This window comes from Watersipora subatra, chromosome 8, assembly GCF_963576615.1.
Source record: "Watersipora subatra chromosome 8, tzWatSuba1.1, whole genome shotgun sequence".
Taxonomy (NCBI): Eukaryota; Metazoa; Bryozoa; class Gymnolaemata; order Cheilostomatida; family Watersiporidae; genus Watersipora; species Watersipora subatra.
In genome coordinates this window covers 24,831,031-24,853,219 of record NC_088715.1, presented here as the reverse complement: position 1 = coordinate 24,853,219, position 22,189 = coordinate 24,831,031, and the positions used below count along the sequence as shown (strand labels likewise).

Genomic DNA, 22,189 nt, shown 5'->3' with positions numbered 1-22,189 from the left:
ATAGCCATTGTATTGGCAACCGTTTTAAGCATAATTCTGATTTTCAGTTGTGTTCTCTGCACATGCTCACTAAGAGATTACAACAGAATAAAAAGCAAACTTAGAAAACAAGAACTTAACAAAGATTCACCTGAAGAAGAATCCAGCAGTGTGAGTTCACCAATGCTGACACCAGTGAACCGACGTCATAGGACAAGGGAGTACCATTATCAAACTCTTCCGGTCATCTTGGCGTACCAGAAAGCAGAAATTCATGCTGAGTGGTGTCCGTGTCATCAACCGATAGAAAAGAACATGCCGGAAGATGTAGGTGAAGGTAAAACTGAAGGCCACAAGTTAATTAGAGTTATTACGAAAGATCGCCTGCCACGGATAACAGAAGAAGAGAAAATCAACCAAACCATAGAATTGTGCGATGAATCAACCAATGCAATGGATAGAGTGACAGTTGTCTGAACAACAAATATATAGTTATAACAATTAGTTTAATTTTTTAATAAATTATTTCATGGTTAATACAGAGCTAAACATAAATGAATAAAGATAATTTTTTTTTCAGAAATAGATAAAGTTAAATTTTTAGAGCAAATGAAAGTGGTTCAATTTTCTACATCAATGATAAATTACAGAAAGTTGTGCATAAATAAATAAAGATCAGTTTTTAGAATTAAATTAAGTTAAATTTTTTTGAGCACTCACAATTGAAAGTACTTAAACTAAATTGTGTCTATTTGATAACTTTGCAAGCACAAATGTTAGTGTGGAATACGTCAGCTTATGGCGATTTCTTTGGCTGTCAAAGGTCACCAGAAATATGAATAAAACCGTAATAGAACTCAGAATGAGGCAAAATTATGTAAGAAGTTATAAAAAAAATTCTTAACAATCAGCAGAAAAATGTTAGCCTAAAGCACTTTACTGACATTTTTGTTATACAAGTAGCATTTCCATGACACTAATTTCAAGTTTTTTGCAGTAGAATAGTGAAAATTTTTATACTGTTGAATAAAAACACACAAATTTTTATGTGCTATTACTATCATACTTCTTGCTTTTCCTTTCTCAAAAGAAAAACTTAAGATTTGTAATTCCTTGAACAAGATGCTTTCAGTTCATAAGCAATCAATTTATATTTTAGAGATTACTGTCAAGTCGAAGGCAAGTTTCATAGAACAAAGAATTTCTGAGCACGTAAATATAATGTTATTTGCCAATCCAATAGTTTTTCACTTTTAGGTTTGCAAAAATATCAATCTGCTGTATTAGAGGTTATCAACCTTAATAAAACCGTTATAATTAGCTAGTACCTTGGTAGTCTTGAGTGTTGTGAGAGATTCAATAGAGTTACATTAAATGATATGAATTTTTGTCGAATTTTTTATCTTCGTAGCATGTAAATGGTTTCAAGCGTTGCATCTTTAATTCTCCAAAGTGATTCAAACCTCCGATTCAAAAGGGGGAGGTATTTTTGAAAACATTGTATTAACAACGAAGTGCTGCATATGATATAAAAATCAATAATCGTATTATTGCACAAATCCTTGCGATCGAAGGTTGAATTTTCATCGTCTTTAATGGTGACGTCCTTACAACTTCCCTACACAGCTCTGTTTTTGACGCACGTGATTTACAAATATTTTCAATATAAAATATAAATTTCATATTTCAAATAAAATTTCCACGCGTTTTGACATTTGACTTTGGACGCATTTTAATAGTGTCAGCCACGATATGAAATATCGCTGTAGCTGAAAGCGCAACAAAATAATATGGAAAACGCAAAGTTGCGCATAATTTTTTTCATAGCATCTAAATGTGGCAGCTACTAACAATTTGGAGTTGTGCGACCATTCCTGTGTATAACGTAAATACGTCCTCTTCATTCCTACGATCAAAACCACAACTTCTAAGCTCAAAGATTGGTAGCGTGTAACACTAGCGATTGTCCAAGGTGTTGATAAAGCAAATGAAAATAATCCACCCAACTATTCTGCTGCCCTAAAAGACAAACAATTAGTTCAGGTGTAAGAATATCAGGCTTACAAGCAAACTGTCATTTGTTAAAGTCCAGTACGATGCAATTTTTTTCCCAATCATCAACCATGGCTTTTGACAAGCCGGCAGGCTAGCTCCATGGCAGTCCAGTGTACTCTGAGAGGCTGCCTGGTGTACTTATTATAAGCAAAGTTATTCTAATCTGCTAATAGGCTGTCAATTGGGGAAGTGTATGAATGCCGATCTCAATAGTGGCATGTTGTGAGTTCGAATCCTGGAAGATGCAAATCTTTTTCTAACCCTCAACTATTTCCTCACACAGACAGCTCTTATTATGAGATTGGTTTACACTGTATCACTGTAATACTTCGGTGATTGTCGATGATAAAACAATATGCAAACACATTCGCGTTTGCATAAGCAAATATTCCGTGATGTAGTGTTTCCACTTTTTTTCACCAAAAACCTTATTATTTTCGCAAGCTTGAATCAATTATTAGTCAGGCAGTACCTATGAAAAACGGAGATAAATAAAACGTGCTATCCGAGATCGCGAATTACCATCTCTGAAAGGGTTCATATTAAACAGGCTGCTGTCGATACTCACCGAAACACTGGGAAATTTTGACAGTTGCAAAGTTTGCCGACTTATCAATGTTACTTCATCAATGCTATCGATCCCCAGTGTCCGTAGTCAACGCTGAACACTAAAAGGCCACCTCCAAATATGGCGATATAGCGTGAACTAGGCTATAGATAGAATTGACAAGTGTTAACTAACTATTATGTTTATTTAAAGTTCACTATCTCTCTCATCCTCACTTTAATAAACAGGGCAAACCTAAATCATGGTCTAGATAATATTGTGATGATCTTCATGGTTAAAATATAACAGCTGTAATATGAAAACAGTGTAAGAAAACGAATGCTAAATGAAATGTTATCATGCAATGTCAGGTATGTCAGAACATGCAGTAAGACAATATAACAGACAAAATACAAATCTAATCAAGGTTTAAGTGTAGATAATGCGCAAATATGTTACTTGAAGTGAAATCAACAAGGAGGGAGAGAGAAATAAGAATTTCATTTACCATTCTATACCAGTAGTCAGGGATAATAATAACTCTACACAATTTCTGTTAATGCTTTCTCCAAAAGCCTTCAGCACACTCCTGTGTATACATGAACAATAAACAAAACTTGCATAAGCTGTGTTTTTCAAGTCTAAGGTAAAAATGTTGTAGACATAGACCAGAGTGAAAATAAACTTTTTGATAACCTATTTTGTAAAAAACAATGGGTTTAAAATTAATTTATTAATGTCGGCTATGGTAATAGAAAAACTATCATACCATAAGTATGTTGGTTTGTTTGAAAATGTTTGGCAAAATTCTGTAATTCACAAACATTGTTGCTTAACCATAATCAAGAAATTGTAATTCAACAATTTTTCGATAATATGTCTTTTTTAGTCAAACCTTTGACCAACAAGCCAAGTTTATAATGTTAAATATAGTCATTAATGTTTTACAAATAGTAAAAAGTACTAAAAACATCAACAAGGTTAAAAGTAGATACAGTTGACTCAAACGCCATCGATCTACCGGAATTAGGAGTTGTCTTCCCATCTTAATTAGAGAGTTGTTTACTTAATGAATATCTGAGAATCTCCTAGCGTTTGTGTTGCGGTTAGAGAGCCGCAACGCGATATGATTGGCTGGGGATATACAAAACAAATCCTCCGCGCTCATTCGCTGTTGACAATGAATGAAGATTACAAGCAGGTGCTAGATAGCTATTGGTGGAATCGAATGTGTCTAGTAAGGTGAATGAGTATGTTGTGAATCATTAGTTGCCAGTAAGAAGAGATAAATCATCGAGACAAGTGACAGTAGCGCTCCGTATCCAGGTATCTTAATGCTCTCTTATTCCTTATCTCCGCAACAAAGATTGTTTTACTGGCTACCTCGCTTGCCACGCATAGTCAATTCCATCTTATCTGAAAGCTTACCTGTGTTTGGATTTAAAGAGCATGATTGATATGGTTTTTATTATTGCCATTTGACTAGTAAGGTTAATTAAACTAGTCTATAAAAATGAAAAATCACTCTATGGAACATTCAGTTAGTAGAGGTATGTCTATGCTTGTCTAAAGATTCTGACAATATATTGTCAAATTTCTTGATTTCAGATTTGAACAAACTGCTAGAAGTTAATGAGAATATCCAACTAGTTTGACTGCTTCTACTCACTATCTGACATCTCAACATAGACCGAGTACCTTAAAAGTATAACGTATATCGTGTGCCCGCTCGGTATGCGCCAACCTGACTAGCGGATCTACAAAAAACTGCCGCAAGTACACGATGTTTCTGTACAGGCAATTTTTGCTAGTTTTTAGTACTTTGTTAGTAGTTAGTAAGGCATTGGAATATAAGGAACAGTGTTCGGCTATCAAGCGGACTTATACAGAGCTCGGATTTTCTGCAATCGACGTACCAAACAAGTCTCGAAGAGGTAAGGCTTTATCCTTAATGATCCAAGATTACACTTCATTAGATGCTTTCTGCAGCGTATGAATAGTAAACAATCACTGAAAGATCTGTATACCGATTTGTACCTCAGTTTCTAAACTTTCCATACATCAAAAACTATTGAACTTAGAACTGTGCTGACAAGAATTTATGATAAACCTTTTGTTGACAGTTGTGCTGCCGATCTCTAAATTATACTTTTCTTTAATTTGAATAGCGAATACGCAACTTACCACTATCATAAAGGGACTGTAAATGAATATGAGCCACAGCTATGTAACTTGAACTAGAGCACTCACAAAACGCAAACAATTGGCTAATTCAATACAGATTAAAATTGCAAATGTACTGACAGTGATCCTTTGAAAACAAAAGAGAAACAAGCCCAAGCTGGTGCTATTTTCCATTAAGTTTCAGAGAACCAAAGTTAACACTTTCAGTATCAAGTGGTTGAAACCCAAGTATTAAATTGAATTGAATTGGCAATTACAAATATACACTCTCTGGTGACCGTATCACTCTGTATATCCATCGTTTTTTATGTCATTAAGTCGTTTGCACATGCCCTTGTTCACGAAAAAGCCGCCATATTTGTAGAAAACGATCGTTTTTCTTTGATTTACTAGTACTTTTAGGTGTTGTTTGGATACTATAAAAAAATTGCAAACAAAAACATTGTTTTCAAATTATCATTGCAAAAGCTTTGTGTTTCTAACGATAAAATTATCTATAAAGATGGCCGACAACGATAAAATGACATCACGAAAAAACAAAGGATTGTTAGAGGTTTTAGACAGCAGGCTTCCCGAGGCTTGAAACCATGTGGTTTTTGTAGTAACATTTCAATCCTAATCTTGTATGTAAAATCAGGTCTTCTGATCCTAGGCCATATTAACAACTTTGCATTAACAATAAAAGCACTTAGAATAGCACTACCTTTTGACCTGAATACCATTTTGAAGCACCAAGCTTGTAGAACTTTGCAACAATAACAGAACTCAAATATAGTTAGTTTTTACACTCTTTCAAAAAGGTTTTAGAGGTAACCAAGGAAACTTAATGGCTGCAGTAGGCCTACACCAAGACTGATAGAGAGTGTCTATTTGTTATGAATAGAAAACCAACTATTTTTAGTGTAGATGTCTTGTTGCTGAGGAGAAGCTTTCTATCTTTTTCTGATGTTGTTCTATCGTTACCAAGTATTTCAATCAATGTTTCATTAAGAACTAATGTTCATCCAGCAGCCAGTTTTTCATTTTTCACTCAACCAAAGTGGCCTTAGTAGTTTGGTAATATCTCAATGACTAATATCAACTTAAAACTTGTGGATTACACAGAAAATATATCATGTACAAAACTACCAAAATTCTGCAATTTTACACAAACCAAAAGTGCAAAAGATCAAAGCAAAACTAGACAGCCATGTTTACTCGGGTGTACGATGAGATATGAAATTTATTCACCAATTATCTCAGGCCAGTCTTTAAAGTGTTTATTGCATGAAAGAGCTTTCAAGATACATATATTCTTCATTTTTTTGGCGTCATCAATTCGTCTGCACAAACGCTAGTTCACGGAAACGCTGCCATATTTGTAATCAAACAATCGTCATTCTCACCATTGAATAGTATTTATGGTGTTATATCGATATTATACCGAGATTCTCTGAAAGAAAGTGTTCAGCATCACTATACAAAACTGCAAACAACAGAGTCGTTTGCGAAAATTAATTGCAGAAGCTTCGTGTTTTCAATGGTAAAATTTGTCTGTAAAGATAGCGGGCCATGATAATTCACAGTCCCGCATTCATAGAGTGAAGTCACAAAAAACGAAAGATAACCTTGTTATATGTTAGAAAAAGGGAGTTTAATCAAACTTACTACTACTGGATATTGCGCATTGTTACAATGATAAAGAAATAAGCATTCAGTGACATTGTAAAGGAGTTCCACACGTGTCAACATTTCAATATATCAAGTGATTCACAGAGAAGTTTCACTTCTTTGTCTTCCGTTACTGACAATCGTCAATAGTGAATGCCATGTATTCTTCCGAGGCACCCTATTACACTTTTCCATTTAGCCATGTAAGGATTCCCAGGTTATAATTACAGATAAGCCTGTTTCATGTTTTGTTTACTAGCTTTTAATAGCGTTCATAAATTTAGCCTTTGAACAATCAATTCTTTCCATGAAAGGGGCCTGTCAACACTGTTGCTATCCTTACAATAGAGTTTCATTGGTATGAATTTCCTTCATCCAATAGGCTGTGTAAGATAATTGCTTTGACATTTGGGCATTCATGATTCCAGCTAGGAAGGGCAGATTAATACATTGATGTACATGTGTGTTACACAATGTGGTAAGGATTTCTCTTTATGCCTTTTTCTGCTTTGAAGTTATTCATCAACTTTTCGAGATAAGCTGTACGCAGCTCGTTTATATTTGGATTTTGAGTTAATGACTCACTACTTAGGACATTGTATTGCTATAGATTTACAATGCCAGTAATTTTTTTGGGGGTTTTCCATATTTCAAATAATTTAGTAAAGGTAATTATTTCGTTAGCAAAAGTAGTCATGGTCTAGAAAGCCTAATCTGAACACAACAGGTTAGAGTTCTATTCCTAAAAAGAGGCTACATTTGGTGGCAGAGATGACATTCAACCTTACATTATTGCCAATGAACTTAGACATGTCTAACCAAAGTCACACAGTTTGTTACCTGTTTGTGCAACAATCTTTTTGAGAACGTGCCAAGCATACATAATTTTCGATCTTTGAGGGAGTGGTCACAAATTTGCATTATACTTTCAAATTGTGTAAAAGCAAACTTTACTGCTGCTTTGTTAAACTCTCCTGGAGGGTAGCTTTAGCAATTCCAATCCAAGCGATTCTTATTTTTGGATGTTGATTTATCTGTAAATATCTATTTTCTGCTCTGACAAGAGTACAACCTAAATCAATCAGAACAAGAAAACAGAAAGTTGTAGCTAGTTAACGACATAACAATAAAACTAGGCTCATGTTCTGCTCCATTCATCAACCATCTGATATGACTGGTCAACCACAAATCAACAAGGGGGTCACCAGGTCATTGCGGTAATAATAGTCTTGTACAGAATAAAGGGTACAGCCCTTCGTGAAAGCTGTGCATGCATTATAGCTTGGAAGTTTGAATATTTAACTGTCCTAATAATAGTGAAACAGTTTGCTTGGCAATAGAAAGACTCCCGTAATATGACCATGACCGGTTGACATTTTATTGCCGTAAAGCGGCACTTTCCTCACTTTCAGCATTCATTCATCGTCAATTATATGTTCAAACTGTAAACCAATAGCATCGCTAAAACAACCCCGACACATCGAGAAAGTTTGCAGATATCGAACTTTCCTAATATTTTGCTGAGCATTAACGACCGTCTTTTCAATGTGAATCATTTCAGCAATAGTAATTCACGGATAGCGTGATTTATTTACTTTCATTTATGATAGTTGCTGCAAGACTAGCATTTGATTCCAGCACATGAAAACAGAGGTTTCTTCACAAAAACGTGAAAAAAAATTAGAACAGTATACTACAGAATGTTTGCTGATCCAAACACGGATGGGTTTGTGACAGTGTGAACATTGTTAGCATTAATGATCACTGAAGCATTCGGGCATCAATGCCGAGATACAGCGATATAGTGTGAACCAGACTTTACCTGAGAGAGATCGTAGGACTGAACTAATTACTAGATTAAATAAGCTAAATAAAAAAACTTGTATGTATAAATAGCCTAAGTTGGTTTCAATGATGCAAAAACTTGACTCATTATAAGTTTTCTTTAGTCGTGAAAACTATGATCAATAAAAATTAAAATATAAATTCAAAAGAATATCAAAAAAAATAAATTTATTAATTTTAACTTGATTTAACAAAAAATGTTTAAAAGCATTGACATTTTAAACGTCTTTCGTTAAAAAATCTTTGTAAATTTTTAAAAAATTGAAATTTAAATTAAGGATTTTTGGTGTCAGTATCTAGCACTTCATAAAATGTCTGCTTCTGTGATTACCTAACATTTTTAAATTCTTGCTCTTAATATCAGAAATACATTCAATACAAACAGCTTGTCTATCTCACTTATGTTAAGGGCTAGTTTAGATAGCAAGTAGTAAGTTTATGCATAAGGTTACAAAATGCTTGGATCTGACAAAAAAATCAAATTCTCCAGCTCTTTTGGAATTTTTCATGTCACTCTACCACAAGCTGCCAAAATTATGAGAAAATTTTTGAGTTAAAACATGATAAATACTTTTTAGCAATTGTCAACAATATTTCTGTACCATAATGATTTATACAGAGAACCCTTTTCTTGCATTTTCAACCAATCATATTTCAGCAAAAAATACAATTTTGTCTTTTTTTGCTAAAAATAAGTTCCTTTAAAATTGGGTCTGGTGGAAGTTTCATAATCAGTATTTCTTCAAAATTAACATAAAAAATTATAAAAAAAATTTTTTAAATTGTGTCGTGCCTCCATGCTTATAGTAAGGCTGGATGTCAAACATTTAATTAATATATGCATTCATATGACATGAATATTTGTATTTATCCTTCTACACATAATGCAAACTTTATTTTATATTTCATGACACCAATAAACTACATTCGCCATCGCATGTTTCAATTTATGAACTTTTTGTTACTACAACCTACATACCACTATCCTGACTCCTCCGCAATACTATTAGATTACTAACTTGTAGAATAATTTTTTTCAAATTGTTCGATAATTTTCGATGTTTTTCATTTCTTCATCTTTTATTTGGCAAGTAATGAAAAACATCATTTTTGTTAATGATTACCAATGCCTATGAAGGGTTATACATATGTACATACATACATACATATCTGCGTACGTATGTACGTACATATGTACATATTAGCTTCAGTCAAACAGAGCTGAAAAACTGAATGCCATATCGATGAAATGTATTGCTAATGGGCCAGAAACGGTTATGCCTACACATTAGTGGCACTCAATAATGTGCTCTGTTAAAAATAGATTGACCAATAAAAATTAGTCTTGGTTGGATAAAGAATGTGAGATCTGGTCCAAATTTTACATTGTCATTGCAGAAGCAAGGTCTATGTGTTTATCATTTGTTTAAAATTAGGTATGACAATAGCATTTTTGCAACTATTTGTTTCGTTATATTTTCATTCAACAAAAAGTCAGACCAATTGCAAACAAGACTAATTGGGGCTCATGAAATGAAACAAACAATGACGGAAACTTTTGTTTTTATAGATTTTATCAACTAATGAGCTATTGTGAAATTTTTCAGCAGCTCTGATTGGCCCTGAAAACTTTTGAGTTAGAATATATATTTATTCCCAAAGATTAAATACATTGGTAGGAAGGCTTATTATCATCATTCAGAAGCAAATTTCAGCTAAAAACAACTAAAAACTAATAAAATTGAACGCCTGTTCTGGTTAGTCATAAATCAACTCTTTCAGCTAATCATAGGTTGAATGAACCAGTGTAGACCAACAAACCAATATTTGTTGAGACACTGCACTTATCAGCCACTGATTCCTTACCTATATAGTATACATCATCAGTGTTTTTCACAATAACATAAATAGGTAAACATACATATTGCAGCAGATGGTAATTTATTCAGCTAAGTGCTTCTCTATTTCTTTTCATCTCCGAACGTCCCACAACTGATGAGGGTAAGCTTGCGCCTCCACATTTTGAATGATCTAAGAAAGGCTCAACGCAATGAAAAAATAGACATTTTCAAAATACATGAAAACAGTATATCTCATTGGAAGGTCATTCTAAGACGAGTCTAATGTTTTTACGGAGAAGCGACATTCAAAAACTCACTTTACGATCCTTTACTTTTTTTTACTCATTCTTTGGTATAATCTGATCAAAATGTGTTTGGTTGTAAGTGAGTGAAATACACAGATTATCTTCAGGATTGATGGTGGTACAATATTTATTTTCGATGTATAGAAAAGATGAAATCTGGATTCACATAATCGGGATAAAAATATACTTCTTTGTCTTCACAATTTATTCTTACACTCCATGAACAACAGCTCACACCTTTTAGTGGTGTGAGCTGTTGTTTGTTGGTGTTCACATTCCTAAATGGGAAGCTCTGGTTTGGCTATTCACTGTTTCCATGATGCGCATGAAGCGCATCATGCGTATTTGGAGTTGTGCGCTATTTGCATTGCCGTGTGAGTTAAATGTTTCTATGGATATTCGCCTGATGTGTATTGACTCCGGTGCCTTGTTGAAAAAAAGGAGTTGTTCGCTATAAGTTAATAACTAGCGACGCAGTTAACGACGCAAACGCATAAAAGTTGATCGAGAAAGGATGACAGAAGTATTGAAAATGTTTAAAATTGAATAGCTGGCGTGGTATTTTAATGCTTATCATTCGCAAGTGCTGTTTCCATTATTCGCAAACATGATGGATTCGATAAAGTTTGGCGAATTGCCAAACTCGCTTAGTTTATGGATTTATGCCCTTTCCATGAAGTGGTTAACTTGCGAATTGGCTCAAATTTGTGCATCATGCGCGCCATTGAAACATAGTGATTGCCTCCAATGACTTCAACACCAGATCTCACATGTTAGTGTTTGTAAAGAAAGCATCTATGCCACTGTAAAAAGTACTTTTTGACTGTTGAAAACTTACTCGAAAAAGCGTATTTTTCATCAGTAATGAGAGCATTAGGAAACACTAAAACTCATTACCACTGCCAGAACAAGCACGATTATAAAATATAGTGAAGCACGATTGATCTACATAGTCCCTAAAGCATCAGCCTGATGCCACCTGCTTTGCATTTGTGCTTAGAAGAATCAGCCTGCCTAACTGTTCTTTAATCTGAGAGCTTTGGAAGGCTCTGTATTGATTCATTTGTCTGCAGCACGAACTAACAATCACTCAGGTAGGACATCGAGCTCTAGTAACAGAACAAACAACAAACCAGCAGTAGTAGCTCCCTTCCTTTGCGTGTTTATTTACGGAAAGAAAGCTTGATTGATAGTTGTGGTAGTGGTAGCTCATCTGTGTAGTGCAATGAGCAGTGATTTTCCGGATCATCAAATTGATTGCCATCGGAATGATTTTTCCGGAAACAACAAAACTAATTGAAATTGGCATACATATGCAAATTTGCTAAATGCATGTTATTAATAATACTACTTGAACATAAACAAGCATATTGATTTTTATAAAAGCAAGGAAGCTGACTTTAGCGGGTAGATATCGTTGTAATAGAAAAGGAATAGGAGAATATGAACTTTGTGAGAGTTTTACCCCTTCAAATTAAATTTTACAAATACTCTGAAATTGGTCATTTTTACGTTGTGTATCAAATAGCGGAATGGTTGGCAAAAATCTGCAAACACAAAAAAAGTTTATGCGATTTTCTGGCAAATCCACAGGCGATGCCGTTAAAGGTTTGTTCACACTCTGTCCCCATGTGCCAGTGTTGTCTTTTTGACAATTATTCGTCGATTACGTGCACCACCATAAACTGAAGACATCGTAGTGGCAACGCAAATATTTCAGTGGAGTCCGCAACTGTCCAACTTTTCTGATAGTTTATCGAGCATCCATGACAGCCAGTGCAATGTGTATTACTTTGGCAATAGACGGCGATTGGCCGTCACGGATTGCTCAATCCATTTTGTTTTGACGTTTCCGCAAATCCCTTGTATGATGAAAACGCTATGCCACAGACAATTCACTGATGCAAACACGGATAGGTTTGCGATAGTGTGAACATTGTTATCACTGACGATCGTCGAAGTATTGTGGTATCAAGCTCAACATACGGCGATATAGTGTGAACCAGCCTTAAATCGGATCCTAGTGACTACTAGTTTTACCGCTAGACTCTGAAGGATAAAAATAGACCAAACTAGAAAGATTCTCCTCAGTAACTAGAGCTTTAACGTACGGCCACACATAACGATTTTTTTGTTGTTTTTGACCGAAATCACGAAATGAACAAAAACACAGAATTATTCGGCCAAAACTCACAGAACTTTTTGAGCTGTGCATGCACACCGAAGTTGTCGATGAAACACTTTTAAGTGGTTAAAAAAATTATTAGCGAACACATTTCCAGCAGCTTTTGCAATTTATATAGTCCAAGACAAGTCTATAGTAAATACGATGCAACTGCCTAGATTGCGCTAAAGATGACAACTCTTTCTACTTTCGCTGCTAAAAAGAAATTGCTATTATTAAAAAAGAAATGATTGTCACCATAATGACACTAGTGTCCGAATAATAAAGAACCAACAATAATTTTGTGATTTTGGTCAGAATCAATGAAAAACTCGTTACGTGTGGCCGTACCTTTACACTAAACCCATTAGTGTTTCTGTTCATGGCAAATGTACCCGCTCTATCAGACTCGGTGTACATTAATCATCGTGTCTTTTCAATTACTTCTAGATCATCACTTCTTTGAAAAATGAAAAAACTATTTACTCTGTTAAATTTTTTTTCCATTGAGCTCTACAAGCAACGAGTTTTAAAATGATATTCAGTTCAAAAAGAAGTTAGCTATTCCTTTGCACTTTCACAGCCATTTGAAAGCTATTAATACAGTCTCAGATCAGGAGACCTGCTTATACAAGATTAGGCAGCGAAGTACTAAACATACAAAAAATCATCACTGCTTGAAAGGTATCAGGTCATCTACACTGCAACTCCAAGTCCATCATAAAGGGCTATGCTGTGGCCCAATCCCATCACATCCAGTTCTTGACTATGCTCAATAGACAATAATAATTACAATAAGGGTAACTGGACATTAAAAAAGATCTGATTTATACAAACTGTCACATTGCTAAAAGCAGCAAGAATACTAAGCAAAGGCAGGAATACCCTGTTGAGCTGCTGCAGCACTAAAACATGCCAAACAGAGAGATGTCAAGCACTAAAACAGGTAAATACCATTCCGTGCGCACAAGTAATAACAAAAGCACTAATAATAATGTTATTGCTGTTTTATTATTATTATTTTTCATTAAACCTATAAATGCGAAATCTTTTTTAATCGCCTTATACAGATAAAAAAATTTACTTTGTTCTCATGCGATAAAAAACACAGTTGCTTCCGATGTTCTTTAAAACTTGTAAATCACTTTTACAGGCTACTCTGCTGGCTGTTTTTAAAGCACATTTTTTTCAGCCAAATTTGGGAGCAGCTCTGCTATGATGGTACTTTGAACTACCAAGCAGCAGGTCAGTGGTTTAAGATGTGAGTCTTAAACCACTCTTGCATGTTTATAAAAACCAGTCTTGAATGACTATGGGATGTCATGAAGGTCATACAGTATTAAATAGCTTCTGCATTTATATATATTTTTATCAAAGTTTGTCGTCGTTGTATAATATGTCCAGCTACAAATATTAAAATTTTGAAATAAAGAAACTATATCGCAGAAAATTTGATCGCGGAACCTCCCAGTCCAACGCCTTATTAACTAACTAACTAACTAACCCAGATTGATACATTCGCTAAGCGATATATGCCGCTATAAGGGAGCAGATACGCTACAGCTTTCGGTCACGATGCAAAGCGAAGGCTTAAAGACTATTAAAAACTTTGTTGCACCTTTTTTCTATTGCTCGCTGTTATGTACTTTTTTTTCTGATGAAACAAATAAAACTAACTAATCTATTTTATTATTATTAATCAATGCTGACAACATTTAATAAAGTAATATCATGCCTTGGTTTGGGGTCTAGAATCCCGACCCCTCAAACAACGAGTTGGGGTTTAATTTCCATAAGCAACCACTGGTGATGACAGGAATGGTATCCAACCTTAAATTACTCTCTGCATCTCGGTTGTCTTCAGCCGTTGAGGTTGCCTGCAATTTGACTCAGACATGTTTATCCAAAATCACAGACCCATTGTTTGCACAACAAAACTCTTAAAAATAAAAACAGCTGCTGTTTGCAGTAAGCTAAGCAGACGTGATACTCAATCATGGAGGGCTTGCTCCAACACACATGTGAAAAGCTTAGTTTACAGAAAAATAAAAGTGGGTAGAGGTTTGAAGCAGTTTCACCAGCATATCGTGGTTATTCTCATCGAGTGCATTAAGGAACTTGGTTGTGCTGTATATTATTACTGCCATTATTTACTGCAACAACTTGACTAAAAATTGCTTCCAGTTATGGCAAACTTATACTGATTGCTAAAACAATAATGAAATTTTATGCATAACATACACTCTAGCGTGGTGTAGTGATTAGTAATCTAAATTACTAAGCAGGAGGTCAATAGTTTGAGCCCCATGAGCAATGAGATGTCAGGGGGATCATTTGTTCTTAAATTGCTTTCCGACCATGACCCCTGATAGAAAACCTGCAGTGGTCAAAAGAAAACCACCTCGGCTCCCTCATAAGAAAACCTATGAAATGTCCAAAGATGAACTTACACAGACTTTCAGTAAACTTTATCAGAACGTATTGGTATGTTCTACCATTTGCAATTGTTTTTTTATATTTGGAGTGATATGAATGCTAAAATGTATTAAGATTAAAATCTACAAAGCTTGGCAGCAGTTAAAACACTCAGATCAAGTGAAAGTGCAATTATGATGTTTATAATCAAACACTTCAACTCGAAGGCAATAGCAAATATCAACTATAGCAATGATGATGACTTGTGACGCCATTTTGTACACATGTTTTTTCTGAGTGCTTTAACCATGGCCAATTCTTTTGACTTCAATCTTAAAACATCCTGGCAGTCAGATCACCTCAAATATCAAAAACAATCGCAAACGATAGAAAAATACAAATATTTTCTGTTAAAATTTGCTAAATGTTTTTGTAAGTCCATCTATAATCTAAGCATTTGACGAAGGTCATGACCTTACAAACCTCTCTCATCAGAATGTTCTTAACTAACATGCAAACTGTAACCCAAGTATAAATCTCATGCAGACTAGCTAAGCTCAAGACAGTAGAAGGTCGGTGACCTTACTTGCGTGCAGGTCTCCATGTTCCTGACTCACGCTCCCTAGACTCCCCAACCACAGAAACTTATCTCACATAAGTAGATAACTAAGGTCAACAAATACCCTGAATGACACTCTTTGTTTAAAACAGAAACCACACTTGATACCACACTTGACACATTGTTTGAAATATGCATTTTTAAAATTCTGTTAGCTGAATATTCCTTCTATTGCTTCGAATATTTAAAAGCTGGTTCCCGCTAAATCGGCCGTCATCGTCAACTATGTGAACCGTTAACTGATGGTATCGACAAAGCAACGTGAATATGTCGGAAAGTTCACAGCTATCAAATGATTTATTTATTTCTGTAAATGATAGTTGCTGCGATACTAATATTTGATTCAAGCATGCAAAAACAAAAAGGTTTTTTTGAACATTTTAAGACAAATGAGAACGCTACTTCACAGAATATTTGCTGATGCAGACGTGGATGGGTTTTTGATAGCATGAATTTGATTATAATCGACGATCACCGAAGTATTGTAGCATCAGCGCCGAAATACGACGATACAGTGTGAACCAGCCTTTGGAGAAACTGTCTTTGGTTGTACATGTGCAGTACATCTGAGTCTGGCAAAAAAAGCCAAGTTGAAGTAATGCCACCAATACACAAACTGAATGAAATTTTAATCAAAAATAATAAATGACATTTTGAAAAAAACCCTTTTGCGTAAATTCTAGTGAAAAAGTAAGCGTTATTTTTAACAACAATCGGTATACACTTTAGATCAAATGTAAACAGAAGCAACCGCAAGTCTTTGCTATACACTTTATTGTTGTTTGAAGTTTTTATAATAATGCAATAATAAAAGCCGTGTTTGAAGCTATGTCTGTAGGTTGAAAAAATATTGTATCCTACAGCACTTAAACTTCACCCTTTGGCTTTGCAGGCTGTCACTCTAACACCAGCATTAACCGATTGCCAGCGTGCTTAGCCTATATAATTATAACAAAAGCAAATGTTTGTAAAATTGGTAACATGTACATCTATCAAAACAAAACTATTGCCTTCTCCTGAAGTTGTGGGATAAATATGGTTGAAATCTGGATCCAACACTAGTAGAGAGTCTAAAGATGCCCTAACTATTTGCCTCAGCTACTAAACATTGCAGGGCTATAATTTCCTTCCAGCTTATTGCTACTTTTGGGCTGTGATTGAGTGGCCTGTTGATTCACTGTGGTTATAATAACATCCTGGTATTGTGTTAAAACACAGGCTTTAAGCCTTGTTGGTCTTGTTGCTGTACAAGGGTTAATGTTGCCTCTAGGATACAAAGGAATGCTTTTGAGCAACAAGCTTGCAGTGGATTAATTCTGCATGTTTATATTAACACGCTGTGCTTTTTTAGCTCTTCCAAGTGTGTGAGATTTTGGCTGTTGTGGTTAAGCCTGGTTCCCATATTAGCTGTGAGACCCTGGCAGTAATCTCATGCAGCAAAACACTTGCGGCGCTAGGCTCAAAGGCTAATGTTTACATACAGCTTCAACGTTGGGGATCTTATAAAAAATGCCACCCACCACGCTGTTTTGAAAGTGCTGACCTCGGCATGCACAGTGCATTTCTACAATGTTTTGCGTGAAACTTAAACAACGCTGAACTTTTGTGTTGACCGGCCCGCAAGTACCGGCGATAATTAGTGCGTAGGTTCCCTTTTCACCCCCAATTAGCCCTGTGATTCTGCCACCGGTGCTCGGGCATAAATGGGAGCCAGGCTTATGGTAGATCAGGAGCTAATAGCTTGGCATGTGATACCATGTAAAACAGTTTTACAAGTTATGCCCATGTTCGAGAAACAGATGTGAGCTGGTCGACAGCTTGTTCTTTTTTGGGGAGAATTCCTTTCTGAGGATACCTAGCACTGATGGTTTATAATTACTAAACATTCTTTCATAATTATTTTAATACAGTTCGGATAGAGTGAGGATAAATATAGCTTATTTTTTTCTTTTAATAATCACAAAAGGATAAAAGCTAACCTGTTTTAAGGATGTTCATTAGTAAGTGGGAAAACCTTGTGGAATGTGGTGATATGTTATACAGAAATTTATCCAGCCACTTCACTGTAAACACACACCTATATACCGAACAAAAGCAATAGCATTCAAGTTTACAGAAAGTTTTTGGAGTATTTGTTGCAATCCAGATTAAACTAATCTGTAAGGATAGTTTTGTGATGCTAAGGAATCATATAGGTGGCGTGTCATGCTTAAAAAAGAAATGCCCATGTTTCTTTTTTAAGAAAAGCCTACGCATTCTGTCCTTCATTGTTCATTAGTGAGTTTGTGGGTTTGGGACTAAAGCCTGTGCACAATTATGGTAACCTAGCAACAAAACAAACACTCTTGCAAATGCCCGTTTAGAGGTGGCCATACAGAAATTCCTACCACCAGTAGGTTCAATCAGACAAGTTTGATCTTCTAAACTAATAGAATGACTTCAATCTGGTTAATGTTTTATTAGACTGTTTATTTTTAGTAGATGAAATTTCAAAGATAAACTTGCACACATTTCAGTAGATACTATCAAAAATTATTGGTATTTTTCAATCATTTGTAATTTTTTTGATGTTTGAAGTGATCTGGTTGCCGAGATGTTTCAATATTACAATCGACACAACTTTATTGCCGTTAAAATGCTCCGATCGAGCGAAAGAGCGATTATGACGTCTATAGTTGCAAAAAGACTGACAGAATAGAGACGCAATTTGAACATAATTGCTGATATCAACTATAGTCATACCTCAACATACGAGCTTAATTCGCTTTAGGGCTGAGCTCATGGGTCAATTTACTTGTGTCTCAAGGCACAATTTTATATATTAAGTAGCTAAATACAAATTAATCCAATACAATACTATGAAAAACCACCTAAAACAGGATATTACGGTGTAAAAACATGTCTTTTAATTGTTGCAATTCAGTACTTACACTAACAAAGTAATAAATACCTATCAAGTTGTTAAAAGCTGCAATAAAATGAAATATTTATATGTACACTACTGCAAGTTTTTGCTTTCAAGAGACTTGATATGAATGAATTTGGTACACGAAACATTTGTGACGCTACGCAACAGAAGCTTTGAAATTAATATACAAGAATTTAGCTTACCAAAGCAATACTTGAAGCTAAGTTTTTCACTAACCTTACTTTAATTTTGTCAACTTAATTTTTTATTATCTGTTTTCAATTTAACGCTTTTTGCCCCGCGTTACTATAGCTTTTAGGCAACCTTTTAAAAACTTTTTTAAAACTGATTTGAGGAGAAAGACCGAGCGATGCTGTTCTCAAAAGCAGCTACTTGCGTACTTAGCCATATAGTGGCCACCAAGAACTGGCTTTTATCTCAAGATTACTAATATCTCAAGGAAGAAACTTGCTTGAAATTCTACTCATATCTCAATTTTCAATGTATGTTGGGGCGCTCGAATTTCTAGGTATGACTGTATAGCAACTAGGGATTTCCTTTTGGTGCATATTTGTCTTCTGAGCATTTTGAGTATTTTTAAATATAGAAATAAGAAGTCTGAAGTATGACCGAATCATAGCCACTTGCTGCCATCGCTGCTTGACAACAATGAACTACAGTAATCTCTCATAACTTTTCAGTTCAGAATTTGCTGTTTCAGCATTTTGCTGGGTAAAAATACTCATTCAAAATTTAAAAAAATCAATAACAAACTAAAATAGATACATTGTAATTTCTCTGATACTCTTTCATTCTTACAAAAATGTGACTTCCTTGTCTCAACAAACCCAGATAATCACAAATACAAATATTCAGACCAGATTTAGGCAGTTCTAATGCGTATGCAAATTCTTTGGCTAAATAATAATAATAATTTGGCTAAATATTTTTAGCCAAGTTTATGGCTAAAAATATTTGGACTGAAGTTGAAGTATAAACTAAAAATCAATCAACTTCAATTTATCTTCTGGTTATATAGGAAATAAATACAATAAGCTTAGAAAAATAGTTTTTTTTAAATTTTTTAAAAATTTTGTGTCATACTATGGAAACTAATCTTTATTTCAGTTTTTTCCTTTTCATGGAGGGCGACTTCTGACTTACGAAAGGCATATATTTTCCCAGTAATGATTGTAAATAATTGCATTCTGAATCACCATGCGTGAATATTTAGCTATTGTTATTAGCTTCACTTTTACCAGTACAAGAGCTGTAATTAGCTCGGAGGATAATAACCATGACACGCTCTAGTTGTTGGGGCAAAGGGTGGTACGACATGTTTGCTGACCATAGTAAAGACTAGTCCACACTATATCGTCGTATCCCGACATCAATGCCGCAATACTTTGATGATGATAGTGATCAGAGTGTTAACACTATAACAAACCCATTCGTGTTTATATCAGCAATTACTCTGTGACGTAGTGTTATCATTTTTCTTTTTAAATTTTTGTGAATATACCTCTTTGTTTTCCCGTGCTCGAATCAAATACTAGTCTTGCAGTGACTATCATGAGCTGAAATAAAGAAATCATGTTATCCGCGAATTACTATCGCCAAAATTGTTCACATTAAAAAAGTGGTCGTCGATGCTCGGCGAAATATCTGGAAAGTTTGACAGCAACAAATCTTTCCGACGTATCCGCATTGCTTCGTCGAAGCCATCGGTTCACATTATCGATGATGAATGCCAAAAGAAAAACGCCGTCATATGGCAATATGGTGTGAATACATTTCATTTAAGGGTACTTATCCTTGCAATCGCCAAGCACTTTCCTTGAGGAATCTTTGTGTGCGGTTAACAGTGTAAAAACTCGGTCAATTCATATCAAGTGACTCGATAACCTGCTAACAAAGCTGCAGCCTTAATTCCATCGTGAAGCCTTAAGTTCCAATGAAAGACAATAAGGCCTCCATATTACAAAAGGAAATAAAATTGGTCAGAGGCGACTTTCAGTTTGAATTAAAACCTCCTTTAAATTCCGGGACAATCTGTTATTGCTTAAACAAACAGAGTCTCATCATTTACAAAGATATGATGAAAATATCGGCTCTTTACATCGCTGTGTTTAATCATAAACTCACACAAAACTTTAGTAGATTTTATCTGAAAGTATCGGTATTTTTCAATTACTTGCGATTGTTTTTATGTTTGAGGTGATCTGACTGCCAAGATGTTTCAAGATTAAAATCACAAAACTTGATCGCAGTTAAAATGCTCAGATTCAAACAAAAGCGCAAATATGGCATCTATAATTGTAAAGAGACAGACAAAATAGAGACGCATAACGCTGTCACTTGAACGCAATCCATCAGTTTTTAGGCGTTATCAAGCCGTTTGCACATGCGCTCGTTCAAGAAAATGCCGCCATATTTGTAGAAAACGATCATTATTCTTTTATTTAATAGTACTTTTTGTTTTGATACTATAATAGGAAAATTGCAAACAAAAGCATCGTTTTTAAAATTTAATTGCAAAAGTATCATATTTTTAATGATAAAATTGTCTACCAAAATGGCTCACAACGATAAAATGTTGTCACAAAAAAACGAAGGATAGCCAATACCAACTATAGCAGCAGTATCAACTAGTGATGCCATTTCAGCACGTATTGGTCTTTTGAGCGTTTTGAACCTCGATAGAGTTCTTCCTATTTCAGTCTAGAACCATCCTGGCATTCAGATCACCTCAAGCATAAAAAAAATTGCAAATGATAAAAAATATTTATACCTTCTGTCAGAATCTTGTAAAATTTGACATGAGTGACCCTTTAACAACACGGCGTAAGCAGGATGTTTCACCTGAGAATGGCACAACATGATAGAATAGTTTTAACACTAAACACAGCATAATTATTAACTATAACGCTAACTACCTTTTAGACCGATTGTTGTTTCTTTATGCTGTTTGTAAAATGCTGCTGATGAATACTTTCAGGTCAGCAGCTAAAGATATGTTCCAAAGGCTATTCCTGTTGTACAAGTGAGATGGAAGAGAATCTGAAAACACTCAGTACGCAGGAATTTGGGAGGAGGTTGAGAGAGGTTACTGAGTACACCAGAACCACATTTATTACCGCAACAGCTAACTTCAATGGTGAGTTGTTGTCTTCCATAGTAGTTGTTGTACAGTTTAGTTCAGCTTGTTCCCTTGTCATCCGTCAGATCAGAGCTAATAGAAAATATGTCAATGTTGAGCTCTCTTCAAAATAAACTAAAAACCAATAGAATTTTTGCTAGAAGAACGTACTACATCCACCATCGTATGTTTCAGCTTATGAACTTTCTACAATGTTTCTACAACCTTCAATTCACTATCATACTCTTCGACAATTCTATTAGAATTGCGGAACTTCTAACTTATAAATTCCAACTTATAAAACACGGCTGTTCAACTCACCTGGTAATTCTTGATTTCTGTCTTTTCATTTGTAAATTTTTTTTGCATACAATACCACGAAAAACATCATTTTGTTGGTGACTCGTAACGCCGATAAAGAAAATATATGCCTACATGCAGGTCCAACATCTTTAGCTCTAATAAATTTATTATATTATATTATATTAATGTCATTTTGAACAAAAATATGTAATTTAGAAAAAGTCTTCTAGAAGAA

General features: G+C 34.9%; 1 protein-coding gene across 3 annotated transcripts in view; it reads left to right on the top strand.

The window, feature by feature from the left end:
- The first annotated feature begins 3,858 nt into the window (after positions 1-3,858).
- Positions 3,859-22,189, top strand: part of LOC137402174 (glypican-6-like) — a 70,958-nt gene continuing 52,627 nt past the window's right edge. For all 3 annotated transcript variants that reach the window (XR_010979482.1, XM_068088655.1, XM_068088654.1), the window contains exons 1-3: positions 3,859-3,907; positions 4,190-4,515; positions 21,511-21,669. Coding sequence is in view for 2 of the 3 variants with exons in the window: in XM_068088655.1 (XP_067944756.1) it covers positions 4,365-4,515; positions 21,511-21,669 (310 nt within the window). In the remaining variant the exon portion in view is untranslated. The remainder of the gene's footprint in view (positions 3,908-4,189; positions 4,516-21,510; positions 21,670-22,189) is intronic.